General features: G+C 60.3%; 1 protein-coding gene across 1 annotated transcript in view; it reads left to right on the top strand.

Moving 5' to 3' along the window:
• Positions 1–14,117: 14,117 nt before the first annotated feature.
• The window catches only part of PGBD5 (piggyBac transposable element derived 5), a 30,646-nt gene continuing 22,755 nt past the window's right edge, over positions 14,118–22,008 (top strand). The window contains exon 1 of the mRNA XM_036235557.1: positions 14,118–14,427. Coding sequence (XP_036091450.1) covers positions 14,118–14,427 — 310 coding nt within the window. The remainder of the gene's footprint in view (positions 14,428–22,008) is intronic.

Genomic DNA, 22,008 nt, shown 5'->3' with positions numbered 1-22,008 from the left:
CGGGCGCGAGGCCCACGCGGTCCCGGTCCCGGTCCCGGGGTGACTGCGACCCCTCCAGGTGCGGGAGCAGCATCCGCAGAGGGGCGAGGGGCGGCAGGTGCCGGAAGGGCAGCCCTTCCCAGGGGCTCCCAGCTGCGGCTCAGGTGGAACTGGGCCCCGGGACGCCCGGGGCGTGGGGCTAGTGGCGGTGACGTCTAATGCACATTGTGAGCGGAGCCTGCGGCTGGGGGGTGGGGGGTGAGAGGTGGGGGGTGGGGGGGGTGGGGGTTCCGCGCAGGCGCAGCTCGTCTCTGGCATGCGCAGACGTGGCCAGTTCCCGGGGACAGAGCGCTGGCCGGGGCCACACCGCGGCCCTGCCTGGGACAGGCACCTGACTGGTGAGGGAGCCCGCGGCTGCGTTCACACGAAGCTGCTCACGGCCAGCGAGTCCCAAACTGCTCCCCGAATCCCAACTCAAGGAATATTCTTATCTCTGATATTCTTATCTCTTACCTGCCGCCCCTCGCCCCTCCCCGGGTTTGACTTGCTGCTTTCTGGCCACGGATGTCACCAACGCCTGCAGATGCAGGCAGCGTGCGCTTTTGAGGTGCGTCATATGGCAGAACGAGGTCCCTTTCCTTGTGACTTGACTATGTCCCCTCTACTTCAGCAGGACGCTGGGGGACCCTGCAGAGGTGTGGGCTAGCGCACCGAGCCTCAGACTCCGCAGCCCACCGGGGTGACCAGCCGCGCAGGGGATGGAGCGGAAGTTGGGGGAGGTATTTCTTCCTGTCTCCCCACCTTCCTTCCACCTTGGAAGGAGAGAGGACTTCAAAAAATTAAGCGCTTGATTTTTGAAGCATGTTATGGTTCAAATTGTGTTCCCTCCCCGAGACAGGTGGCAGCCCCTGCGCCCTGTGAATGTGACCTTGGTTAGAAAGGGAGCCTTGTGGATGGTCGGGAGAAGGTGAGGGGCTGAGGGCCGCCCCAACCCAAGGCGGCTGGTGTCCTTCAGAGGGAGGGAGCTCGGACCCAGAGGGAAGCCGATGGGGATGGTCTGCGGTGAAGGAGGCAGAGGCCAGACCCCGCGGCTGAGGATGCCAGCCACCCCCAGAGGCGAGGAGGAGGCAGGGCAGGTTCCGCCCCAGGGCCTGGAGGGAGCGTGGCCCCCCCGACACCTTCGTTTTGGACTTCTAGCTTCCATAACTGGGCGATGATACGTGTTGGTTGCTTTAAGCCGCTCAGCTCGTGTACCTGGCGACAGCAGCAGCAAACCGCTACAGAGCATCGTTAGGCTCAAAAGAACTGATGCGAAAGTAGAGGGTTCCCGAATCTTCCTTCCCACGACCCGCCCTAGTTTCCCCTGTAATTAAGGTCTTCTACCAATGTGGTACATTTGTTACAATTGGCGAGCCACGATCGATACATTGTTATTAACCGACGCCCGCAGATTGAGTTAGGGCTTCTTCACTAGTGTGTCCTACAGTCTTTGCGTGTGGTCTGTGTGTTTCTGACTTATCGGGTTAATACCAACGGGGCGATTGCAGGATCGGGGAGTAGGATATGTTTAGTTTTGTAGGAAATCTCCAAACGGCCTTCCAAAGCGGCTGCACGGTTTTAAATTCCCACCACTTACGCGTCCGCGAGATCGTGCCGACCCGCACTCCGGCCGGGCTCGGTGTTGGAGCGTGTGCAGCCACATCTCACTTGCCAGTCCCAAGGACATGTGCTGTGGGCGTCTTCATATGCATATTTGCCATCCACGGATCTCCTTTGACGAGATGTCTGTTTGGCTCTCTCGCTTACGTTCCGTTGGGTTGTTTCTTTTCTTACTATCGAGCTTCCGTACTTCGGGTGCCATTCCGTCAGGTTCGTGTTTTGCAGACGTTTCCTCCCACTCCGCGGCTCGTCTTTCGTTTACTTAACAGTCTCCTTGGCAGAACAGGAGTTTCTGATTTTGATGAACTAGGACTTACCAATTTTTTTCTTTTACTGCACTTTCTGATCTAAAAAGCTATTGCCAAGCCCAAGGTCAAGTAGATTTTATCCTGTTATCTTGTGTGAGTTTTACAGTTTTGCGTCTTACACTTAGCTCCATGATCATTTTGAGTTAATTGTTGTGACAGGTGGAGGATCCGTGTCTAAATTCACTTGCTTGCACGCGCATGTCCAGCCCGTTAGTTGCAAAGATCGTCCTTTCCCCGCCGGACCGCCTCCGCCCCTTTGCCCGGCTCGGCCGGCTCTCTCTGCGAGGGGCCGTTTCTGCGCTCTTTGTTCCGTGCCATTGATCTATTCTTGTGTTCCCTCGCCGGTGTGGCCCCAGCCGGGTCGCCGTCGGTCTTGAAGTCGGGGTCGCTCCTCCAACATCGTTCAGAGCGGGCCGGCTCTTCCGGGCCTTCGCCTCCCTGTGTGAACCTTAACCCTCAGAATCAGTTTGCCAGTGCCCACCGAAGGGCTCGCTGGGGTTTTGATCCGAAGCGCGTTGCGCCTGCGGATCAGCTAGGGAAACTCTGACATCTGCGTCTGAGACTTCCTGTCCGCACGCGTGGGCTCTTTCTCCGTTGTTCAGAGCTTTGACTTCTTTGATCAGAACTTTGTAGTTTTCCTCATCTATATCTTGTACCTCTTTTGCTAGATTTATGCCTAAGGGTTTCGTTTTTGTTTTTCTAGTGCTAAGGAAAATTTTTTATGGTATTTTTTGGTGAAAGAAAGTTAGAAAGCTTGGCAATTGCAGAGAAGGAAACGATGAACAGTTAAGCTGCAATTCAAGACATGATTCCAAACGCAAAATACCAAAAGAACAGAATACACTTTGCCAAAAGGGATAAAGAAACCCCCAAAAGCTTACAGGAAATGCTGAGACCCGCAGTGAGAACCGAGAACCGGGTCTGGGAGGAGCGGCTTCCTGTGGGGGGTGGGCGGGTCTCGCCCAGCAGCAGCCTGGACCTCCGCCCTGTGCCCCGGCCTGTGGGTGCCCGGCCAGGGAGCGGAAGGCGCCCCAGATCTCTCTCCCACTGCTCGGAGACGTCGCCTCGACAGACCCGGGAAACGTGAACCCCGCCCCACACTAGACATCTCCCCTCACGCACGGGGACGACTGGGCCAGGGATGTCACCTGCCCGGTGCTGTTTATCAGAATTCTCCTGAAGAGGAACAAGTCTTCGCTGACAAGCCTTGGGGTGGTAGAGCCTGAACCTGAGGGCGGGGGTTTCAAGAAAACAAAATTGCTGTCGGGTGAAATGAACAGGAATTTGGGGGGAGAGGGGGAGGGGGTTGGGGGGAGGGATGCTGGGAACAGGGGGGAGGAGAGACTCGGAGGAAAACCAGAGGGGAGTGTCAGAGAGCCAGACTCTGGTGCGGCTCGTCCGAGTTCACGGTGTTCGCGGCTGCTTCGAGGTCTTCGGGCGCTGCCGCTTACCTGGCCCCTTCCTCCCCTTCCCGTTCTGTCCGTTAAGTCTGCGACACGTAACCGCTTTGTGTGCAGTCACGCTTTGGGCGAAAGTCAGGGACAAGCGGCTGAGTCTGTCTGCATCTGGGTCGGCGCAGAGCACAGAGAAAAGACGCCCCAGGAGGCAAAACACGACCGATCTCACAATCGCGCAGCAGAAGCAGCAGCTCAGAGGCCGGCGGGGCCATGAGGACGCACACGCCACGGCCCCTGCGGGCATCGCGGAGACGCCGTAGGACGGGGGACCGCGCGCTCGCCTCGGTCACGGAGCGAAGCAACGTCCCCTTTTTACACACGGTGACAAGCGATGCTAACTGAGTGTTTATCGAGTTTCGGTCTTCGTGCCAAGCAGTTTACAAGCGTCCTCTGCTTCGACCTTACAACCCTGTGAGGCGAGGGCTCTTCTCATCACCTTCACCTCCAGTTAAGAAAATCGAGACCTAGGGCAGGTTGTAACTTGCCAAGGGCACTCAGGAAGTGACCGAGCCAGGTCGTGAGCCCAGACCGCCCGACTCCAGAGCCCCAAGCTCACCCACAATGACGTAGGGCCCCTTTTTGGCGTCCACTGGCAAGAACGAGTCGCAGCGAACTAAGAGGTCCCCCGATTCACGAAAACTCTCGGGGGTCACCGAACCCTCTCCCCTATGCGAAATCCAGTGAGCTGACCCCTGGGTCTTGAGAGAACCAGAGCCCAGTCTTGCCTTTTAAAGCGACGAGGCGGACGGTAACCGCTTGAGGCCCCGGGCGGCCGTCACCCCACTCTGCTGCCCCTGGACGTTTGTGTGTGACTCGGTGGTTCGTCTCGTGCGCTGTCCCCAGCGGCAGAGAGTTCCGTCCTGTTTACTGGTGTCTCTGTTCTTTGGGACCCTATCCGGAATATGACAGGCAGACACCTATTTGTTGAACGAGCCTTACTGTTTAACCCGAGCACCGCGGCTCGAGACATAGTGGCGGCTCTGTCAGAGGTGAAACAGGCGTCTACTCTGTGAGCCGGCAGGTCCCCAAGCGGGCATTCACCTAAAAAAACGAAAACGTGTGTCGAAAGTCAAGGCCCTATGCAGGAGCACGCATAACGACGTCATCCCGATGACCGCAACTGGACGTGACCCGAATGTGCGTCGGCGGAGACACGGATCTCGGCATGCACACCCCTCAGACGGCACGGCACTCCGCGACGGGGGAGCCTGCCCGCGCCCCTCGGCGGCTGCGCGTGAGGAAAAGCCAGACGTGAGGACGGCGGCCGGCACCGCGTGGCTCCACCTGGCGCGAGAGCAGACCGGGCGCGTCCTCGGAGACGGAAACCGGGCCGGGGCTCCATGGGGCGCGCCGGCATGGACTGGGGGGCCTGGGAGGCTCTCTGGGGGGCAGAGGTGTCTGCTCTCTGTCTCGTTTCGGTGGTTACACAAATGCAAACAAGTCCCAAAACTTATCAGACGGGTCACGTAAGGTGCATCTGTGCATCTTACAGCACATAGATTGTACCTCAATTAAAAAATAAAAGCAACCCCTGTTTTTTAAATATTAGCCAAAAAGAGTTGGAGAATCGTTTTTTATCTCCCGGAAAGCAGTGGGTCTAGTGGAAATAGAAATCGACAGCTGGGAGACTCGGAGGCTCTGTTCGCTCGCAGGTCGTTTGGGGAACGTAACGCTTGCCCGGTGGAATTCGCGTCGGACAAGGGACCTGAGAGGCGCAGCATCTCGGCATCTGGCACGACAGTGCCCCGAACCGCCGATCCTCCCCTTCGCTGTTAAAAACGAAAGGCGTTCTCCGCCCGGGCTGCCTCGCTCCAGCCGGCTCACGGTTCGGCCGTCTTCCGCCCGCTGGCAGTTTTCTGAGTGTGCTCTGTTCTTCGGGAACCGAAACACTAGTCAGTGAGACCACGGCTGCCTTTGACCTTGACGCAAAGCGAGGCCGGGTCGAATTGAATCCATTTAGTTGAGAGGAAGGTTAAAAGTCGTGTCTGAAGTCTGTCCCCGAAACTCCCAAGCTGCCTCGTCCTGTGTGACCAGAGAGCGGCAGGAGCTGCTCGCTGACGGGACAAGGCCCGCGGCGGTCATTCCGCTTCTCGGCGTGAGCCTCGGCCGGAGTGAACACAGGCGGCACTCCCCTTCGCCACCGTGGGCCATGCGGGGACATCCTGTCCCGTGGAAGGACCTGTCCTGAGACAGGCACTGAGTGATCTCAGGTGTTTGCCGTGGCCCCCCTAAGTCACTTCCCGAGGGGCATCGTGCCACGAGCAGGGTGCCAGCCCCGGTCAGCCTGCGAGAGGCAGCCCGTCTCTCCTGCAGGAACAGAGCAGCACGGCCCGGGGCCCTGCAGGGCTGCGGGCGGCGGGCAGGTCCGACACCTCAAGCCCACGTCTGAGCGCCTGAGCATGATGTGACGTGGGAGGACCCGTGACGACTCAGAATCTGGCGGCCCCCGGCTGACCAGAGGGGTCCCAGCACCCTGGCTTCAGGGGCGTAGGGCAGGGGACAGACAGACAGCTCCAGGCCCCGGGTTCCGGCCCCGTCTGCCGCTCTGCCGGGACGTCCCTGCTCACGTCCCTGAGGGGCAGCATGGTGCCTCCTGCACATCCCTCCCCGGTGAGACTTGACCCCTGTGAGGCCAGGCCGGGTGGACCGTGCTTCTGGAACCAAGAAGAAGTGGCTAACGGGATCCGCCCCTCCCTGGGGCCCACGGCTGCTTCCCCTCCCGCCTCTGTCGGCAGCCCCGGGACCCCTGAGGCCTGCCGCTGCCTTCCGGGGTGTCCTCGTCAGCATCACGGGGCCCCACAGGGGCAAAGAATAGGGACACGGCCCTGGCCCGCGGCCCCTCTGGGGAATGTTTTTGTGCAACTGCTGACCGAGAGTACGGTGTTTGGGGAGCAGAGACTCGCCCCACAGGGCGCCCCACGGGGGGCGCGTCGAGTTAATTTTCCAGGCTGCAGGCGTGAGCGAAACCCCACTAAGCTGAGGAAAACTGAAACCAGAGCTCGAAATGCCGTCCCCTCCTGCCCTGGAGGCAGGGAGTCCCCCGTGTCCTGCGGACGTCATCACGTCCGGGGCGCAGGCTGGTGCGGCTCCTGGGGCCCCTCACAGCAGCTCAGAGGGGGCTCTTCCTGCGTAGAGCCTGCGGTCACTAACTGTTGGTTACCAGAGTAAAGGCGATCTGTACAGATTTCGCAAGTCCTGTCAGTATTGGACATGAAATCGTAGCGGATGGAAGGTTTAATCACAAGCACTCGAGACACGAGGTCGCCAGACCCTGAGGGTCACGCCCGGCACCTTGCTGTCGGGTGACCCTGCACGGTCCCTCTGCCGCTCACTTGTCCCGCGTCGTTTTCAGTGGAAATCGTCACCAGACCCGTCGCCTTTCTCGTGACATCTTAGGCCTGAGTCATTTAGAATAAGTGACGTCGCCCCAAGAGCAAGCCGTTGAGTGCGATCACCTCGCGGTCTTATAAACTATGGTCCTGCGGTGACTCTGAGCTCCTGATCCCTTTACTTCACGCCCTGCCGGGCGCCCCGTGCCGCGGGAGGCGCTCAGCTTCCATCCCTCAGAAAAGCATTGTAACACTTATTTTAATGAAAAAGAAGACGGTTGGAGGCCATCTACCAAAAAACTGTTATGATACGTCGCAAACCGCCTGTCTTTGGAATCAACAAATAACCTATGTTTTTTACATTTTCAAAATAACGAAGCTGTCTGCAGCGGCCGGGGGACCCCTGGGCGTGGGGACGGGCGGCCTGAACCCCGCGGCCGGCGGGTGGACTCGCATGTCAGCTCACCCAGCATCGGGTCGCAGGACCCTCGGCCCAAGGTGCTGACGAGATGCCAGGACGGCGACTCGGAAGGCCCCTCCACGGCATCGGTGTGACCCACCTCACTAGCCCGCCTGCGTCCTGGAGGATGGCCCCGCCTTCTCTTCCTGTCCCCCGGGAGAGCCGGAGAGCCAGGGCACAGCTCCCAGCACGTGGTGGCCTTCTCACTCCCGCCCGCCCAGGCCCCACCCAGCGACGCCCTCTCCACTGGGGCTGCCGGGAGCCCTAACAGCTGGTCAGGTGCGGCCACGGCCTCCGCCTGGAGGCCCCGGGTGACAAGCGCCATCTGAGACCCGACTCGCCATCCTGCACTGCGGCTCTGCCCCCTTCCCCGGTGGAGCGAAGCACCGGGCTTTCCCCGACGCCTGGTTTCTCGCTTTGGCTCCGTGAGCCGGGAAGGAGCCCGCGCACGTTCAGCCGGTGTTCGCCGGGCTCGGCACGTGACGGGAGGCGGTGCCCGCACTGACCTCGTCGGAACGAAGTGGAAAATGCTTTTCGTTTTAACCTCGTTGGGATTTTTCAAGCCTCTGTGGGCTCTTCTGCTTTAATGACCGCGAGAAACGTTAGGGACCAGCGGTGCCCGGATGGAGGTAACCTCGTAACCAAGGGCGTCCCGATGCTGTTGCGGTGCATGTCAGAAACAGGCGGAGGAAGGGCCGGAGGCAGCGCCACAGGCGACGGCCCCGGGGGCGCGGCCGCTCCTTGGGATTCTCCTCTTTCTCCCGATGAGAGAGCAGAGTCCAGCCGGCCCGAGGTCTGGTGGCGGGTCTGCTGCACGGGTCCCCAGGTGCCCAGCCTTTCACGCTCAGCCTGGAGAGAACCACCTCACTGTCACTGTCCCTCCGAGAAGCCTGAGGGACAGACGTGGCTTCAACACCAAGTCCGTAATAACACACCAGTTTGATCATCTCGGAGAGTCTGAGCCCGCAGCTCCAATTTACGCCGTGAGTTGTGCCTTTCGGCGGCGACGGGTTTGTAGATATGGCGATGCTGGCCACGTCGCCTGCCCAGCAGGGAGCGTCTCTCTCTGTTCCTAGAACCCCTAGTTCCTACCGCTGAGTAGCTCGTTATTTTGTGTTTAACACCAGCCTCCTACTGTAACTTGTCCTTTCCAGGCGAGTGCACGGCGGGGCGGCGCTCACAGGGGACCCTCTCTTTCCTGGGCAGAGGGGAGGGGGCTGGGCGTGCTCCGAGGGGACAGGGGAAGGTGGGCCGCTCTGGAATCGGCCCCAGCTCCATAAACAGCCCCGTTTTCTGAGAAAAGCTAACTTTAGGTGTGTAGGTTTTTTTTCTTCACTCTAGACGTGTCAAAATGTTCACTTGTTGAAAAAAATTGATTTCAACCCTCGGAATAAAACGTAACTCGAAACACTAATCAGCGTTATTTGTGCTGCTTTCCAGGGGTTGAGCCGCTCTCAGTTATTTTGTGGAAATATTAATTATCTAAACCACTCAGAAGAGATCAGAAGCTATTTACTCGTCTTCTTTCTCACGTCCCTGGATCCGTCCCCCACATTCTCACCTGCCCCCCGAGCCAGGTCCGTCACTGTCATGGCTCTGCTGTATCCTCGCCTTCCTTCGAACAAGCCCGGCAAGAGCCCCCGTTGGTGGAGCCCTCGGGGACCCCGCCCCGCGGGGCAGCTGGATGTCAGAGGGAGACGCGGGAGTCCGGGAGTCGGAGTCGGCAGCTTCCACACACACGGGCTCCGCCCCCGCCCCAGGGGCTCTTCGGTGGGCGGGGCGCCTCCCTCCCACAGAGCTGTTTTGACTGCTCTCACCCTCTTTCCCCGAGACCCTCCCCCAGGGGTCCTGGACTCCGGCTGCAGGTTTAGTCGCCTGGAAACCTGGCGTGAAGGAGCCTCGGCTTCTCAAATTCTTCAGGTGGTCATAGGGACAGACGGACAGACAGGGTTGAACCCCTTCGCCCCACACAGCTGATGACCTTCCTGGTGACAACGGAACCAGTGAGGAAAGGACCCCCAGGCCCCGCTGAGCCAAAGCCGCCCCCCCCCCCCCGCACTGCGCATTCCCGCCCATCCCCACCGGGGACCTGCCGCGGCCACTGTCCCTTTCCAGCATCTGCCCCGTGTTCCTTCCGCTGGGCCCCCCCCCCACGGCCACCCAGTGATCCCCTGATCTCAGGAAATCCCCGCGCCGCCCGGCGCCCACCCCCGGCACCTTCCTCTGCTCGTCTTCCTTTGCCACAAACGGCAAACGCACACACACAGCTCCTTAGGATCTGCCGTCGCGTTCCTGCTCTCGCTCGACGATACCCACCGCGGTGGCTGGGTCGCCGGCGCTGCCACGCCCCGCGGCGGATTCTCAGAGGCCCCGGCCGCACCCCACTCCCCCGACCGCGGAACAGGCGTGCTCTCCTGGGCTCTCCCGCGCACGCGCCGTCCACGCTCAGGCCGGGGCGGCCGCGGCCATCGTCGCCCTCTCCCCGCCGCTGCTCCCACAGCGCGCCCCGAGTCTGGCCCGGCCCTTCGCCCCCCGTCCGGACCTGTCCTTAGCTCCAGGTTCCGCCCGGTCCATTCCGAGGACTTTGCCCTGCATGCTCCCCACCGGCTCTGCCTGGCGTCCGGTCCTGCTGCCCCTGCAGAGCCCGGGCCAAGCCCCGCGGGGCCGTCACCGGCTCGTGCGCTCGTCTCGCCGCCCAGCCTCGGTTCCCGGTTCCCGGGAGAGGCTGCGGGCTCCGCCTGCCCAACGTGTTCCGGACCCGACTCGCTCTCGTTGGCTCCGTCGCTGCCGGCCTGGCCCAGCCCCCTCTGCTCTGGCCTGGACCATCCGGGCCCGTCCCGACTCGTCTTCCCGATTCCATCTCCGCTCCGCCCAGTTCGCTTTCCGCTCGGCCGCTAAGCGAGCCAAAGTGCAAGTCGGACCTCGCCGCTTCTCACCTTCGGCTCTCCAGTGGCTCCGCATGTCACTCAGGATGAAATCCAGTCTCGCAAGATCAAACACCCAGCGTCCTCTCCGATTTCACCCGCCACCTCACTCCGCTCTCTCCCCGCGACACCAGCCTGCCGGGTGGGTTCTCGAGGCCGAGGCCGAGGCCGAGGACAGGGACGGCCGGCGCGCCTGCCGCGGGGGCTTCGCTCCCCTTCTCCTGCATGCCCGGCTGCTCCCTGATCCCGTCCGCGGTCTGCGCTGACGTCGCCTCATCAGAGGAGCCTCCCCGACTGAACGCGCCCCGCACCGCCACCCGCCGCTGCCGCCCGCGTCCCCGACCCTCCGCGCCGCCCCCGCCCCCGCCAGTAACGGGCACATGACGTTCTCGCCTGATGGTTTGTCTCTTCTCCCCCTGCGCTTGAATGCGAGCGCTATAAAAACAGGGCGTTGCTTTTTTCTCTTGGCACCTAATAGGTAGTCAACACACAGCTGTTGAATTAGTGAATGAATGAGTGAATGAACGCGTCAGCGGAGCAATCCATGGAAATGTCAGAGCATCTCGATCGCATCGGAAGGGACTTCCCCCAAGAGTTTCCGGTAGCATTGCCCTTTCCTTCCTCCTGCCTCGCTGGGTTGGCTCGGAGAGCAATTCACCCTATAAAATCCTTTTGAGCAGGGGGGACCCTTAGGCTCCTATGTCAGATATGACCCCGAGTGTCGCCTGGTGCCCTGCGCATCTGCCTCCGACCTCCTCCCCCACGCGGTGGCCGGTGATTCGGCAGCCGTGGCTCCCCTCCCCCGCTGGGTTCCAGGAGCTTCTCCCTGGCTCTGACCCCCCTCTTTTGGGCGATGGAGGCGATGTGGGGAGAAGCGGCAGCTGCCCGGACCCCCTCTGCCGCCTCCGCCCATGTGAAGGAGGAAAATAAATCTGGTCATTGCATAAAAACCTTGGATGAGGTAAAAACAAACGAATGAACAAAACCCATCGACATCAAGCCCAGCCCGGCGGAGGGTCAGCGGCCTGGACGCCGCCCGGGCACTTCTCCGAGCGGCAGGACGTGGCACAGGCCCCGGCGGCTCAGAGGACCACGTCGGGGAAAAGACCTGGGCATTGGAAACTGCAGTTAGAAAGTACATAAGCACAGTGAGCTTCCGAATGTAAAGTTTTAGGACAATATTAACCAATTATCTTCACTTGCATTTTTATTTTTATGTATGCATTAGAGTGATAATGTGATTTAAAAATCTGTCTAATTATCAAAGAGCTTTTTCAAGAAGTTTAAATTAAAATTATTACTGAAAAGAAAACAAGTATCACAGTTTAAATGGCAACATTTTTATTTCTTAGGGGTGCGTAAAACAGTGGTACACTGTCGTGTGAAAGCAAGGGCCCGGGCACAGGGAAACGTGGCGTGTAACCCCAGGTGCATAAAAGCACGAACCCCCGTTTTCACAGAACCTAAGGAATCTACTGTGCAGGCGAATTGTTTTTACGACCTAGAGCTCCTGGGGAAGACTATAAACCAAAGCTCAATATTAATCTAAAATTATGTAATTATATTACAAAGTTATATTATTCGGAAGATGTTTTCAAATGACTCAAAATTAAAAGATGCCAGTGGATACTGGTTCTATAATTATCCTCGCAGATAATGTTACTTATAAAAGCCCGTGATGTGGAACCACGTAGCGTCAAGGAGGAGGTTGCTAGGCAGATGGGAAAGGTTTCTGGTTTTGTTTTCCAATTGTTTCTTTTCCTTTCCTCTCCTCTCTCCATCATGAAAAGCAGCCACCTGTCTGCAGGAATATTTTTGGTTGGACTATTTTTACTTTTCTTGGTTGGCAACACTGCTTAAACAAAGTAACACGTGAAGCCCTTGATTCCTCACTGAAATAGTCATCTCATTTTTGACAAGCCTTGGGGTAATGACTTGTTTTTCCAGTCTGTTTCTTTTGTGACCCTATAATCCTCTTCCCAATGGTACATGCAGTAAGGGCCACAAGCACGTGTGAGTCCAGGCAGCACAAAGGGCACATGTTCCCTTGGGATTGGCACCACGCAAGTGCCAATTAGGGACAATGGAAGACTGTCCACCCTTGTAACTGTCATCGATCTGTGCTTCCTATCAGAAGCAAAGCATTTCGCTGTTTTTAAAATACACACTCGCCTTAGCTGCTGACTTTTCAATTGGTTACTTGGAGAACGAGTAATCCTATAGATTCTTCCTCTCTGGATCCCACGCAATTATTTTTAATAGATGATCTTACAAGAGTCTACACAACTCCTAATTGCAGAATTTGTACTTAAACTATGGAGTCTTATTTTGCTCCCTGCACCTTCAATCTGTGCTTTACCCTGACCCTCTGCAGTAATTCTGATGACTTGTACGTACCTTCTTCAAGTTCTTTGGCTGGTAAGCACAGTACATAGTTATGGTGGAAACTAGTTTTTTACCCCCACCCCGCTCCAGTGGGATAATTCTTCCAAGGGAGTTGAAATGTTTTGCAAACAATTTCTCATTTCTCATCTGATCCATATAGCAAGCAATGTTATCTGCATCCTTGCTTTTTATAATGTTGTCTTTCAGTGACCATCACGAATTCATGCCTGTACCATGGCCCTGTTTTGGGGAGAAGGTGACGCGGAGAGCAGAAGCCGCCTGCTTGACCACAGAAGTGACCTCAGTCGGTGGCAGAGTGGCCCCAATGTCTTTTCCCTTTATGCTCGCCTAGAAATAGCAACCCGCCTTGCCATTTTGAGTAATTATTTATCTAATGCCCAGTGGGATTTGTAAGCCCTTCATATCTGCATGGATTTATTTTATTTCAGAGTGAAAGAGACTTTATGGCCCAATTACTGTCAATGTGACTTATTGCAGTATTTGTGGGAGGGGGGGTGGACCAGAAGACAAGACAGCCTGATCTTATGTATGGACATCAGCAGGATGACCGCCACGCACTCCTGACCAAGGGGGGCGGTGGTGGGGAGGGAGCCTTTCTGTGCTATTGTTTATCGGAGCACCGAAGCCGGGCGAAGGGGCTGTGTTTCAGGAGAGGAGTGTGTCAAGTGTACGCGTGAAGGAGATGCCGAATTAGCGGCGCTAGAGCAATCCACATTTTGGAAGTAATATTTTGAGTTTAAAAAATATCGAATGTCAAAGACGATGAGGAATGAGTGAGCACTAACGCCAGAGGTGGCACCCTCGGATTACAGGGGTCCCGCAGGGAGACGCGATGAGCCTCTGACCCCGGGACTGGACTGGCGAGGTCGGCGGAGGCCCGGCGTTTGCGGCCCCGCGGCGCCTGGTTCAGGACCACGGGCGCGGACAGCTCCCGGCGCCGGGCGCGGGCGGCGGCGCGGCTGGGACGCGGGTCAGCGGGCCAGGGCGGCAGGAGGAGCCCGCGGCGCCCCGCGGCGCGCCCCGCACGCACCCCCGCCCGGCGGGGAGCAGCGGGCCGGCGGGCGGCGTCCCCGGGAGGCACGCCCTGCAGGCGGAAGGGGGGGCACTGGTCGGCCCCGCGGCCGCCCGCCCCGCCCCGGCCCCGCCGCTCGCCCCGCCCCGCGCGCCGCGCCCGGCGAGGAGGGTGGGGCGTCCGGGCGCGGGGCCCGCCCCCCGCGCCCGGCCCGGATCCCCATTGGCCGCAGGGCCGGGGGTGCGAGGGGCGGGCCCACCCCCGGCGGCTCGCGCCCGGGAAGGTCGGCGAGCGAGCGCGGGGCGCTGCGGGGAGGGCGCGGGGAGACGCGGCGGCGGCAGGAGCGGCGGCGCCGGGTCCCGGCCGAAGCGCTGCGTCCCGCCGCGGCCCGCAGCCGGCGGCGCCCGAGCTCCGAGCGGCCCCCCCGGGCGCGGGGCCCGAGGCGGCCACCACGGCGGGCCGGCCGGGCGCGGGGCGGCGCGCGCTGTGCTGCGGGCTGCGCTGCTGGGGGGCGGCGGGCCGGCCCGGCGCGTGCGGCTGGGCCGCGCTGTGGGGCGCGGGCGCGCGGGCGGCCGCCGGGGCCATGGCCGAGGGCGGCGGGGGCGCGCGCCGGCGGGCGCCGGCGCTGCTGGAGGCGGCCCGCGCGCGCTACGAGAGCCTGCGCATCTCCGACGACGTGTTCGGCGAGTCGGGGCCCGACAGCGGCGGCAACCCCTTCTACAGCACGTCGGCCGCCTCGCGCTCCTCCTCGGACGAGCCCTCGGACGACGAGCGCGAGCGCCCCGGGGCGCCGCCGGCCGCCGCGGCGCTCGAGCCGGACGAGGACGAGGCGGGCGCGGGCTGGAGCGCCGCGCTGCGGGACCGGCCGCCCCCGCGCTGCGAGGACACGGGCGGTAAGGCGGGGTGCGCGGCGGGGCGGCGCCGGGGGCTCCGTGGGCGGCGGCGGCCGTGCGTCCCAGCCAACGAACCAGGCGCGGGCGTGAACCCCACGGCCTGCGGGGGCCGCGGCGGCCCGGAGCGCGGGGGGCGGCCAGCTCGTCGCCAGTAGCAAGCGAGGGGCAGGGAGGGGCCCCGCGCCCCGCAGAGAAGCCTGTCACACCTGCGGGCTTGCCCGTGGAGGCTGGGGGCGGGGCCAGGTGTCCTTTTGTGATGCCGGCCTGGAGCAAGCCTTCCCCAGGTGCCAGGGGTGGGCCCCGCGGCAGTTGGGCCGAGGCCGGCGAGCTGAGGGCGTCGCCCACGGGTGGGCACGGGGCTTCAGGGGCCTCTGGGGACCTGTGCTGCCCCTGCCCGCCCCCCGCATTTCTCGTCCAGAGCTGGAAGACGTGAAGGGCCCAGTTGGGCGGGTGGAAGGGTGTGCTTCACAGCCGGAGGCCGGTGCTCCGCTGCCGGTCAGGGCGGAAACCCAGCGCCCGGACCTGCAGGGGCTGGGGGGTGCTGGCAGCTTGCGGGCCTGCCACCCCGCTTTTGCAGGACTTGGGGCTTAAGGTGCCATGACTAACCCTGCAGCAGCACAGTGGCCACTGCCCTCTCTGGAGCTGGACTCCAGCCCTTTCCACAGGCCGTGCCCTTGGCTCTCTGGGCAGGACGTGCTTCTGCACACCATTTTCAGGGTGGACGCACACGCAGCCGGTGCTGCCGAGGGCCGGGGTGGCCCCCCTGAGCTGCTCTCGGGGTGGCCCCTCCTGGGGCCCTCCTCATCTGTCCACCAGACAGGAGCAGGGCAGCCCGGAGGAGGCCGGCCGAGGGCCCCAGCCGGTCCCAGGGCCCGCGTCTGGCCCTCACGCTGCAGCCTGCCCTGGGCTGGGAAGCACGGGGGCCCTCCGCAGGGAGTGGTCACCACACCTGGTGCGGGCGGCCCTGGGATGCTCGGAGCCACAGCTGGCTGGGCTTCCGCCCGCCGACCCAGCTGGACGGGGCTCAGGCTGGCTAGAGTTAGAAGCATGTGCTTGTTTGGGTTCTGAAATTGTCAAAGCCACATCGCTCTGTATCTGCCTTTCACCTCCTACGTTTTCTAGAATGTCACGAGGCCCTGAGCACCGGGCAGCTGTTCTCCACGGTGGCTCTTTGGGAATTGCCGCTGCCCGGAGCCCTGGCCTGGCAGACTTGGTGCGAGGAGCGTCTGTGATCCGGAGTTTGATCTCGGAGCATTTCGGGTGTCCGCCTGGGCGCACGCGGCAGGTCTCCGTGTCTCGGGGGACAGAGCAGCACGGGGTTGGGTTAAGCCCAGCTGCGAACAAGATTTGTGGGTGTCAGGATGAACATGTGGAATGTTTCGACAGTGTTGTATTTCTTAGCAACCTCCAAGTGGGAGAACTTCTGCCGCGGAGCAGGTTAACCTGGCCGCTGCGGCGCCTGAGTGGCCGCGGAGAGCGGTGTGGGGGGTCACCTAGTGTCGCGTGTCACTTGGCGTTGGGTTCTAATTCGGCCTCCCCCGGACGGCCGCCGAGCTCACCGCTGGGCCCGAGAATCACAGCCCAGTGCTTGGGCCGGACACTCGGGCCCGTGCGGTGGTATTTATTCCGTTTTGTTTTTCTGTTCTGCGTGGGAGCTGCCCAGCTCTCATGAAGAATTTCCTTTCCTCCTTGCAACACCCCTCCCTGAGGGAGACTTGGGGTGGAGGAGGAGGAATGCGGCTGACGGCTTCTTAAGCATAAATTCAGATTCCTTGAAACAATGCAATAGGATTTATGGGGCTGAATCTGGATGCAGAAATACGTTGCCGCCCAGGGAAGCCCTTGAGCCGGCGGCGTGGGCAGAGATGGGGTGCCCGTGTTCATTAAGGGGGGCCCAGGCCGCTTGGGGGGCACAGAGGCCCAGCCAGCGGGTTTACGGAGCACCGTGTCCACGACACCGGCCAGCGTGAGCCCCACGTGTAATAATGCAGCCAGGATCTTGCTTCCGTCTCTGTCCTCTGGTTTATGGACAGACGTCACCGGGCGGGGCCAGGAGGCCAGCAGGAGGCGGCGTTTCAATCTGTGCTCAGCCCTCTGAGTAGAGAACTCGTGACAGAAGCTGCCCTGGCGGGTGGATGAGGAGTGCGCGGGTTATCGGCTGTGGGCGGGCCTCCCGCCTGCTGCGGCTGGCCGTGCGGCCCTGTCCGGTGTGTGACGCTGTCCGGTGTGCGAGCCTGTCCGGTGTGCGAGCCTTGCTCTGCTGGTCTGGGCCGCTCGGGGCCTCTCACCGGAGACGAGCCACTGTCCGGACACGCTCCGAGGGCCCGGGAGAGCGGTCTGTGTGGGCGGGCTGTGGACGCCCGGCGCTGTGCTACCTCTGAGCTGCATTCCGAAGGTGGCTGGAGTGGGAGACACTTGGTGCCCAGCCGAGGGGGGAGGGCAGGGCAGAGGGACACATCCCCGAATTCAGCTCCGGACTCCTCCCGGCTCTGACGTCCTCTCCCCAGCCCTCCCCTCAGGCGAGTTCCGTGCATTTAGCCTCCTGGCCCGGCTCTGGGTGTGCATCCAGCCCTTACGGGGCTAGGGTGGCCCCCCACCCTTCTCTCCCCTCACCGCTCCCCCCGGGTCTGGCTGTGCCTCAAGGTGTGGCTGCCTCAGGGATGGTTCACATACTGAGCTGCTCACAGGGCTGGCCACAGGCTCGTAACCCTGTGCGGACTGGGTCGCCCGGGAGCTGAAGGCGCTCACCGAGGACCCAGACCCTCTCTGGGCCAGGACCCCCACAGCCGCCCCCGCAGCCGCCGGCCTCGCGTGCCCACTGTGCCGAGGACCGAGGCGGCGCGAGCTCGCGTCTCGCAGCCCGCGTGGGATCCAGGCCCGGCTGCTCCGTGGGCGTCCGCCCTTCGGTTCCTGCTGAGCCGGCTTGCGATGTGCGTCCTCCGAGGGGGCGAGGAGCAGAAGGGCGGGCGGAGGCCCGGGGCTGCTGTCCGTTCTCCTGTTCCACCCTTTGTGGGGCTGGGTTATCGTTTCATTATTGAATCGTAAGGGCTCCTTGCACACTGTGGATACCTGTCACCAGGTGTATGACTTGCCCATATTTCCTTCCAGGTAATGGGCTGTCCTTGGAAGCAGAAATTTTACGTTTTGAGGGAGCCGCGTTTCCCTGTGTTTCCCTTTAGCTGCTGGTGCTTTTGGGGTCCCAGCTAAGTAACCATGACAAGCCGAAGATCGCTAACGTTTACCTGTGTGCTGCCTTCTGAGAACTTTATTATTTTAGCGCCTACGTTATGTCTTTGATCCGCCCGGAGTTACTTTTTGTACACGTATGAGGTGTGGTTCCAGTTTCATCCTTCTGCACGTGGATGTTTTAGCACCATTTGTTGAAAACACTCTTCTTTCCCCATTAAATCATTTTGGCACACTTGTCAAAGTTAATTGGCCATAACTTATTTTCCATTTTAGTAATATTTTTGTCTTTTTCTCCTTCCTTCCCTCAAAAACTAAACATATACTTCGCTACTGACCTTTGAAAACAAAAATACTATTTCTCCAACTAGACTATTTCCTCCAGAACAAGACCTTCTGTATCAAGAGTCCTCATTTAACTTTTATCACAGTTTTAGAGATCTGTTACTATCCTTTTATTTCACACAGAAGTGAGTGTGCACACACACACACCCCAAATATACACATTTTGTCTAAATGGCTAAATGTTTGTCTAAGGCAGAAGTGAAGCCATTTGTAGAATGAACTTCTAGATAAAGATACAGTGTGAAGTTTTGAGGTTTTAGGAATAGAATTGAAATTTTATTAAAAATTTTAGGTGTCAGAATTTACGAGGTTGACAATATAGTACAGGAGTAATGACTTCTCGTGCTGTGAGTGGCTTCCTGCTCCTGGTCACTCTGCTGCACGCTGTGAACCACAGAGGGGCCGCTTCCGGAGGGGCCTGGGGAGGGGCGGGGCCTGCGGAGGGGAGGGGCTTGTGGAGGGGCGGGGGCTTTGTCTGCGAGGCGGGGTGTGGGGGTACCTCCCGCCAGGGGCGTCTCTACCTGCCCCCCTCGTAGTAGCTCCTGAAGGCCACTTAGCTTCTTTTCTTCCTGGACTTGAGGATTTGGTCTGTCCGTGGGCGGTGCACCTTCACGGACACGGTCCCGGGGGCTAGCCCTCGGTTCGCTGTGTAAAGGTGCTTCTGAGTGTTTTCGGGGGTAACTTCAGGTGTTGCCCTCGCTCGCGGTTTTGACGTTGAACGTGTCTGCACGCAGTGGCTACTTCCTGCGCTGAGCCCAGAAACTGGGAACGGGGCGACGGATTAGAATGCCTTTCTTTCAAGACGGCAGAGGCATTTCTTACTTTCTGTCTACACCTCCGATTCCGACACGTGGACGTGGATCCCGGCGATTCCCTGAGCAGCTGACACGTGTGTCAGGATCGCGTGCCCGTGGCATGTCGCTGTGCTCACCCCGCATTCTCCGGGCTCGCCAGCAAGGCGGGCGCGTGGGGCGAGGCCCTGCTCCCGCCGCGTGGGCCGCACAGCGCCCGAGTGTCTGCGGGACGGGGGCTCGGTGGGGGGGAGGCGGCACGTTTTCGGGGGGAAGGTCAGGGACACTCTCCACGAGGACCTCTGTAACCGGGTTTGTGGGTGACCACCGGGAATGGTGATGAGTCCGCAGCGGTCATTTCCACACGCATCTCGAGTGCAGCATTAGCTGCCCCCTTGAAGGGATTTTTGCAGGCGTGTGGTTTCGAAGCTTGATCCACCAAAACGACATTTTTCTTAACGCCCTCTTTCCTCCACGCTCCGTGTATGGTTTTCAGGTCTAGGTTGAAAGGGATTTATTGGGGATGCTGTCGGATGTGATCGTGGCATTTTTTTCTCTTCCCGAAATTTTAAGGTAGCAGAGTTGACCTTCCGATTTTAATTCCTCTTCACTAGATGACTTCCCAGTTGGGACTTTTTCTCAGAATGCTCCTAGCCTGAATAAAATCAAATGACTATAAAATTCCATTAAGTTCTTAAAGTCCATTTCATTTAGTATCAAGAAAGCTAATACTTGAAATAATTCTACAAATCTGTAATTATGACAAACCGAAACTATTTTTGCCTTGTATCCTTACTTAAATTGTATAATGGTCAGTTCTAAAAGGGTAAGTAGTCTCTCTGAAGCTGTGTGGACAGCAGACTCAACATTCGCATTAGCTGTTGCAAAGGGCACCTGGGCCCAGGCCCAGCACGCATGGGGGGTGGGGCTCCCCCACACCGACAGACGACTCTCGGAAACTGAGAATTCAACTCGGTTCTGATGCTGTCTGCCTAGGACAGTCAGGTCCCGCAGGTGAGAGGCTCAGTCCTGTAAGGCCGCCTCAGCCCAGATGCCTGTCACAAGCCCTGGTTGTCCCCTGTGCGGCTGGCTGGCCGCCGAGCCCTTCCTCCAGCCTGATTAACTTGCCAGAGCAGCCTACGGAATTCAAGAAAACCCATTTACTCCCCGGAGCCCTGATTTATTACAAAGGACGTTAAAGGACACGAACCGACAGCCAGATGGAGAGGTACGCAGGGCGAAGTCTGGCGCGAAGTTGCCTCGGTCCCCGTGGAGCTCGGAGCCTGACGCGGTGGCGTCGTGGCGTGCAGCTGCGTTCCGGTCGCCCATGCGGAAGCCCTCGGAGGCAGCGGCCAAGAGACCGTCCTTGGCGGCGGCGTGGGCGCCTCGTTACGCAGTCTCGATTGACTAAGTCGTTGGCCACTGGTCACTGTTTCAGCCGCACCCCGCCCCTCCCCAGAGGTCAGGGGGCTGGAAAGTTCTACCGCTCCAATCACCTGGTTGATTCTGGCCCTCCAGTGCGGTCCCAAGGTCACCTCCCGAGCACAACCAAAGGCAACTTTGTCACTCTCACTGAGGAAGTTCCAAGGCTTTGGGGTCCCCGTGCCAGACGGGCGGGAGACCCGCAGCCGTCATTCTGTGTCTCTGTCTAAGTGTTTGAAGCTCCTGATCTTGCTACTTTTTGTTTATAAATCGTCGACCGGTCCACCTCTAATATTGCAACATTGGTTACTCTTATAACGTAATAATCATACATGTTTATACTCTAACTTCTAACATTTCAACAGAAAGTACATACACTGTTTCAGTCTGAGTTACGTCTGTAACGCTTAATTGTATGTGAAACCGAATCCTCAGTAACAACGGATCTGAATGACATGTCATGTGCATGTCGCCGAGACAGTCCTGCTCCGGCGTGATGGGAATTCAGGTGATTGACATCGGTCGCCAGCAACTCACAAGTGTCAGAGGTGACCCTGACGTCGGCAGCAGCGGTCAGCCTGGCCAAGGCCGGGACCGGGGTGCGCGCTGGTCACGTGTCTCCTCTGCTCTGCAGTCCTGGCTCCCAGCCCGGGCAGCGGTAGTGCCTTCCTCCCTGGCGCTCTGCCGTGGTGCCCGGCGCCACATGCTCCGCATTCTCCTCTACCCTCTTTTCTTTCCTCTCGATAGCTGCGCGGTCTCTGGGCCGGGAAGCCACGCCCACGGCGCCACGGGCCCAGCCGCCCCGAGGTGTTGCGCAAGGCCGGGGTGTGTCCGCGTCCCCGTCCTCCCGAGCCCGCGTCCGTCTGCCCGCAGGGCCGTGCGTTTCCTCCTGGGGCCTGGACCCCGCAGCCTTGCTGGCGCGCCGTGACGTCCGGAGCCGGGCGCCATTGTGGCCTCTGCTCCCTGGTCCCTGTCCCCTCTCGGTCCCCGCCTGGCCTCCGGCCTCACGTCCTGCGCTTCGCGTGGTCCCTGCTTTGTCGTGTCTTGGGCTCCATCTCGAGTTGGCGGCGACTCAGGAGTCGTGTGTGGCTATGTTCACCTGTGCCCGCGTGTCGTTCACACGGTCCTGGCCGGCGATGGCGGCTGCGGCCCTGCTGACCGCCATCCGAGGACCGGACCACACGGCCTGGCGCACGCCGCCCGCTTTCCCTCCGCGAGGCGAGGCTGTGCCGGGGGAGCAGACGCCCGGCACCCCAGGCGGCCCGGCCGCTGTCCGCGCGGGTCACGGCGGCCATCAGCACGGCTGGGCCCTTCTGGGCTGGGCCTGGCGGAACACAGGCGCCGGTCAGCCTGGGCTTCAGACAAACACTACCTTTCAGTGTGAGTAGCGCATGGGGCACACGTATGTGAAAGCCCCATTTGTCATTTATCTGAAATTCGAGCTGTGCTGGCCTCCTGTGTGCTGCGTGCTAAATCCGGGGCCCCTCGGGTGTGTTCTGGGTGATTGCTGCACTGAGGCAGCCGCGCAAACCTGTCGGGGTTGCCATGTAACAGGACCTGACTTGGAAAGAGCCACTTGACTGTGGGGAGAAGCGTCTGCCGCTTCGGGGTCAGCCCTCGCCGGTCAGCCAGAGCCAGACCAGGGCCTTCCCCGCCTGTCTCTCCAGATGGTCGCCCTGAGGGCCCAACGCTGGCTGCTCACCGGGTTCTGAGTCCTGCTGGCCGTGGCCGTGAGCCGAGGGGGAGGCGCTGAGGCTCAAGGTCTCCAACGTGGGAGCCCGGTCCCAGGGCCCCGGGGGCCTGTGGCCGGCTCTGCCCGCTGCAGCCGTGTGCCCGT

The sequence above is a fragment of the Rousettus aegyptiacus genome, unplaced genomic scaffold (assembly GCF_014176215.1).
Source record: "Rousettus aegyptiacus isolate mRouAeg1 unplaced genomic scaffold, mRouAeg1.p scaffold_m13_p_18, whole genome shotgun sequence".
NCBI lineage: Eukaryota > Metazoa > Chordata > Mammalia > Chiroptera > Pteropodidae > Rousettus > Rousettus aegyptiacus.
The sequence above is the reverse complement of the archived record's forward strand: the minus strand, read 5'-3'. Positions and strand labels throughout refer to the sequence as shown.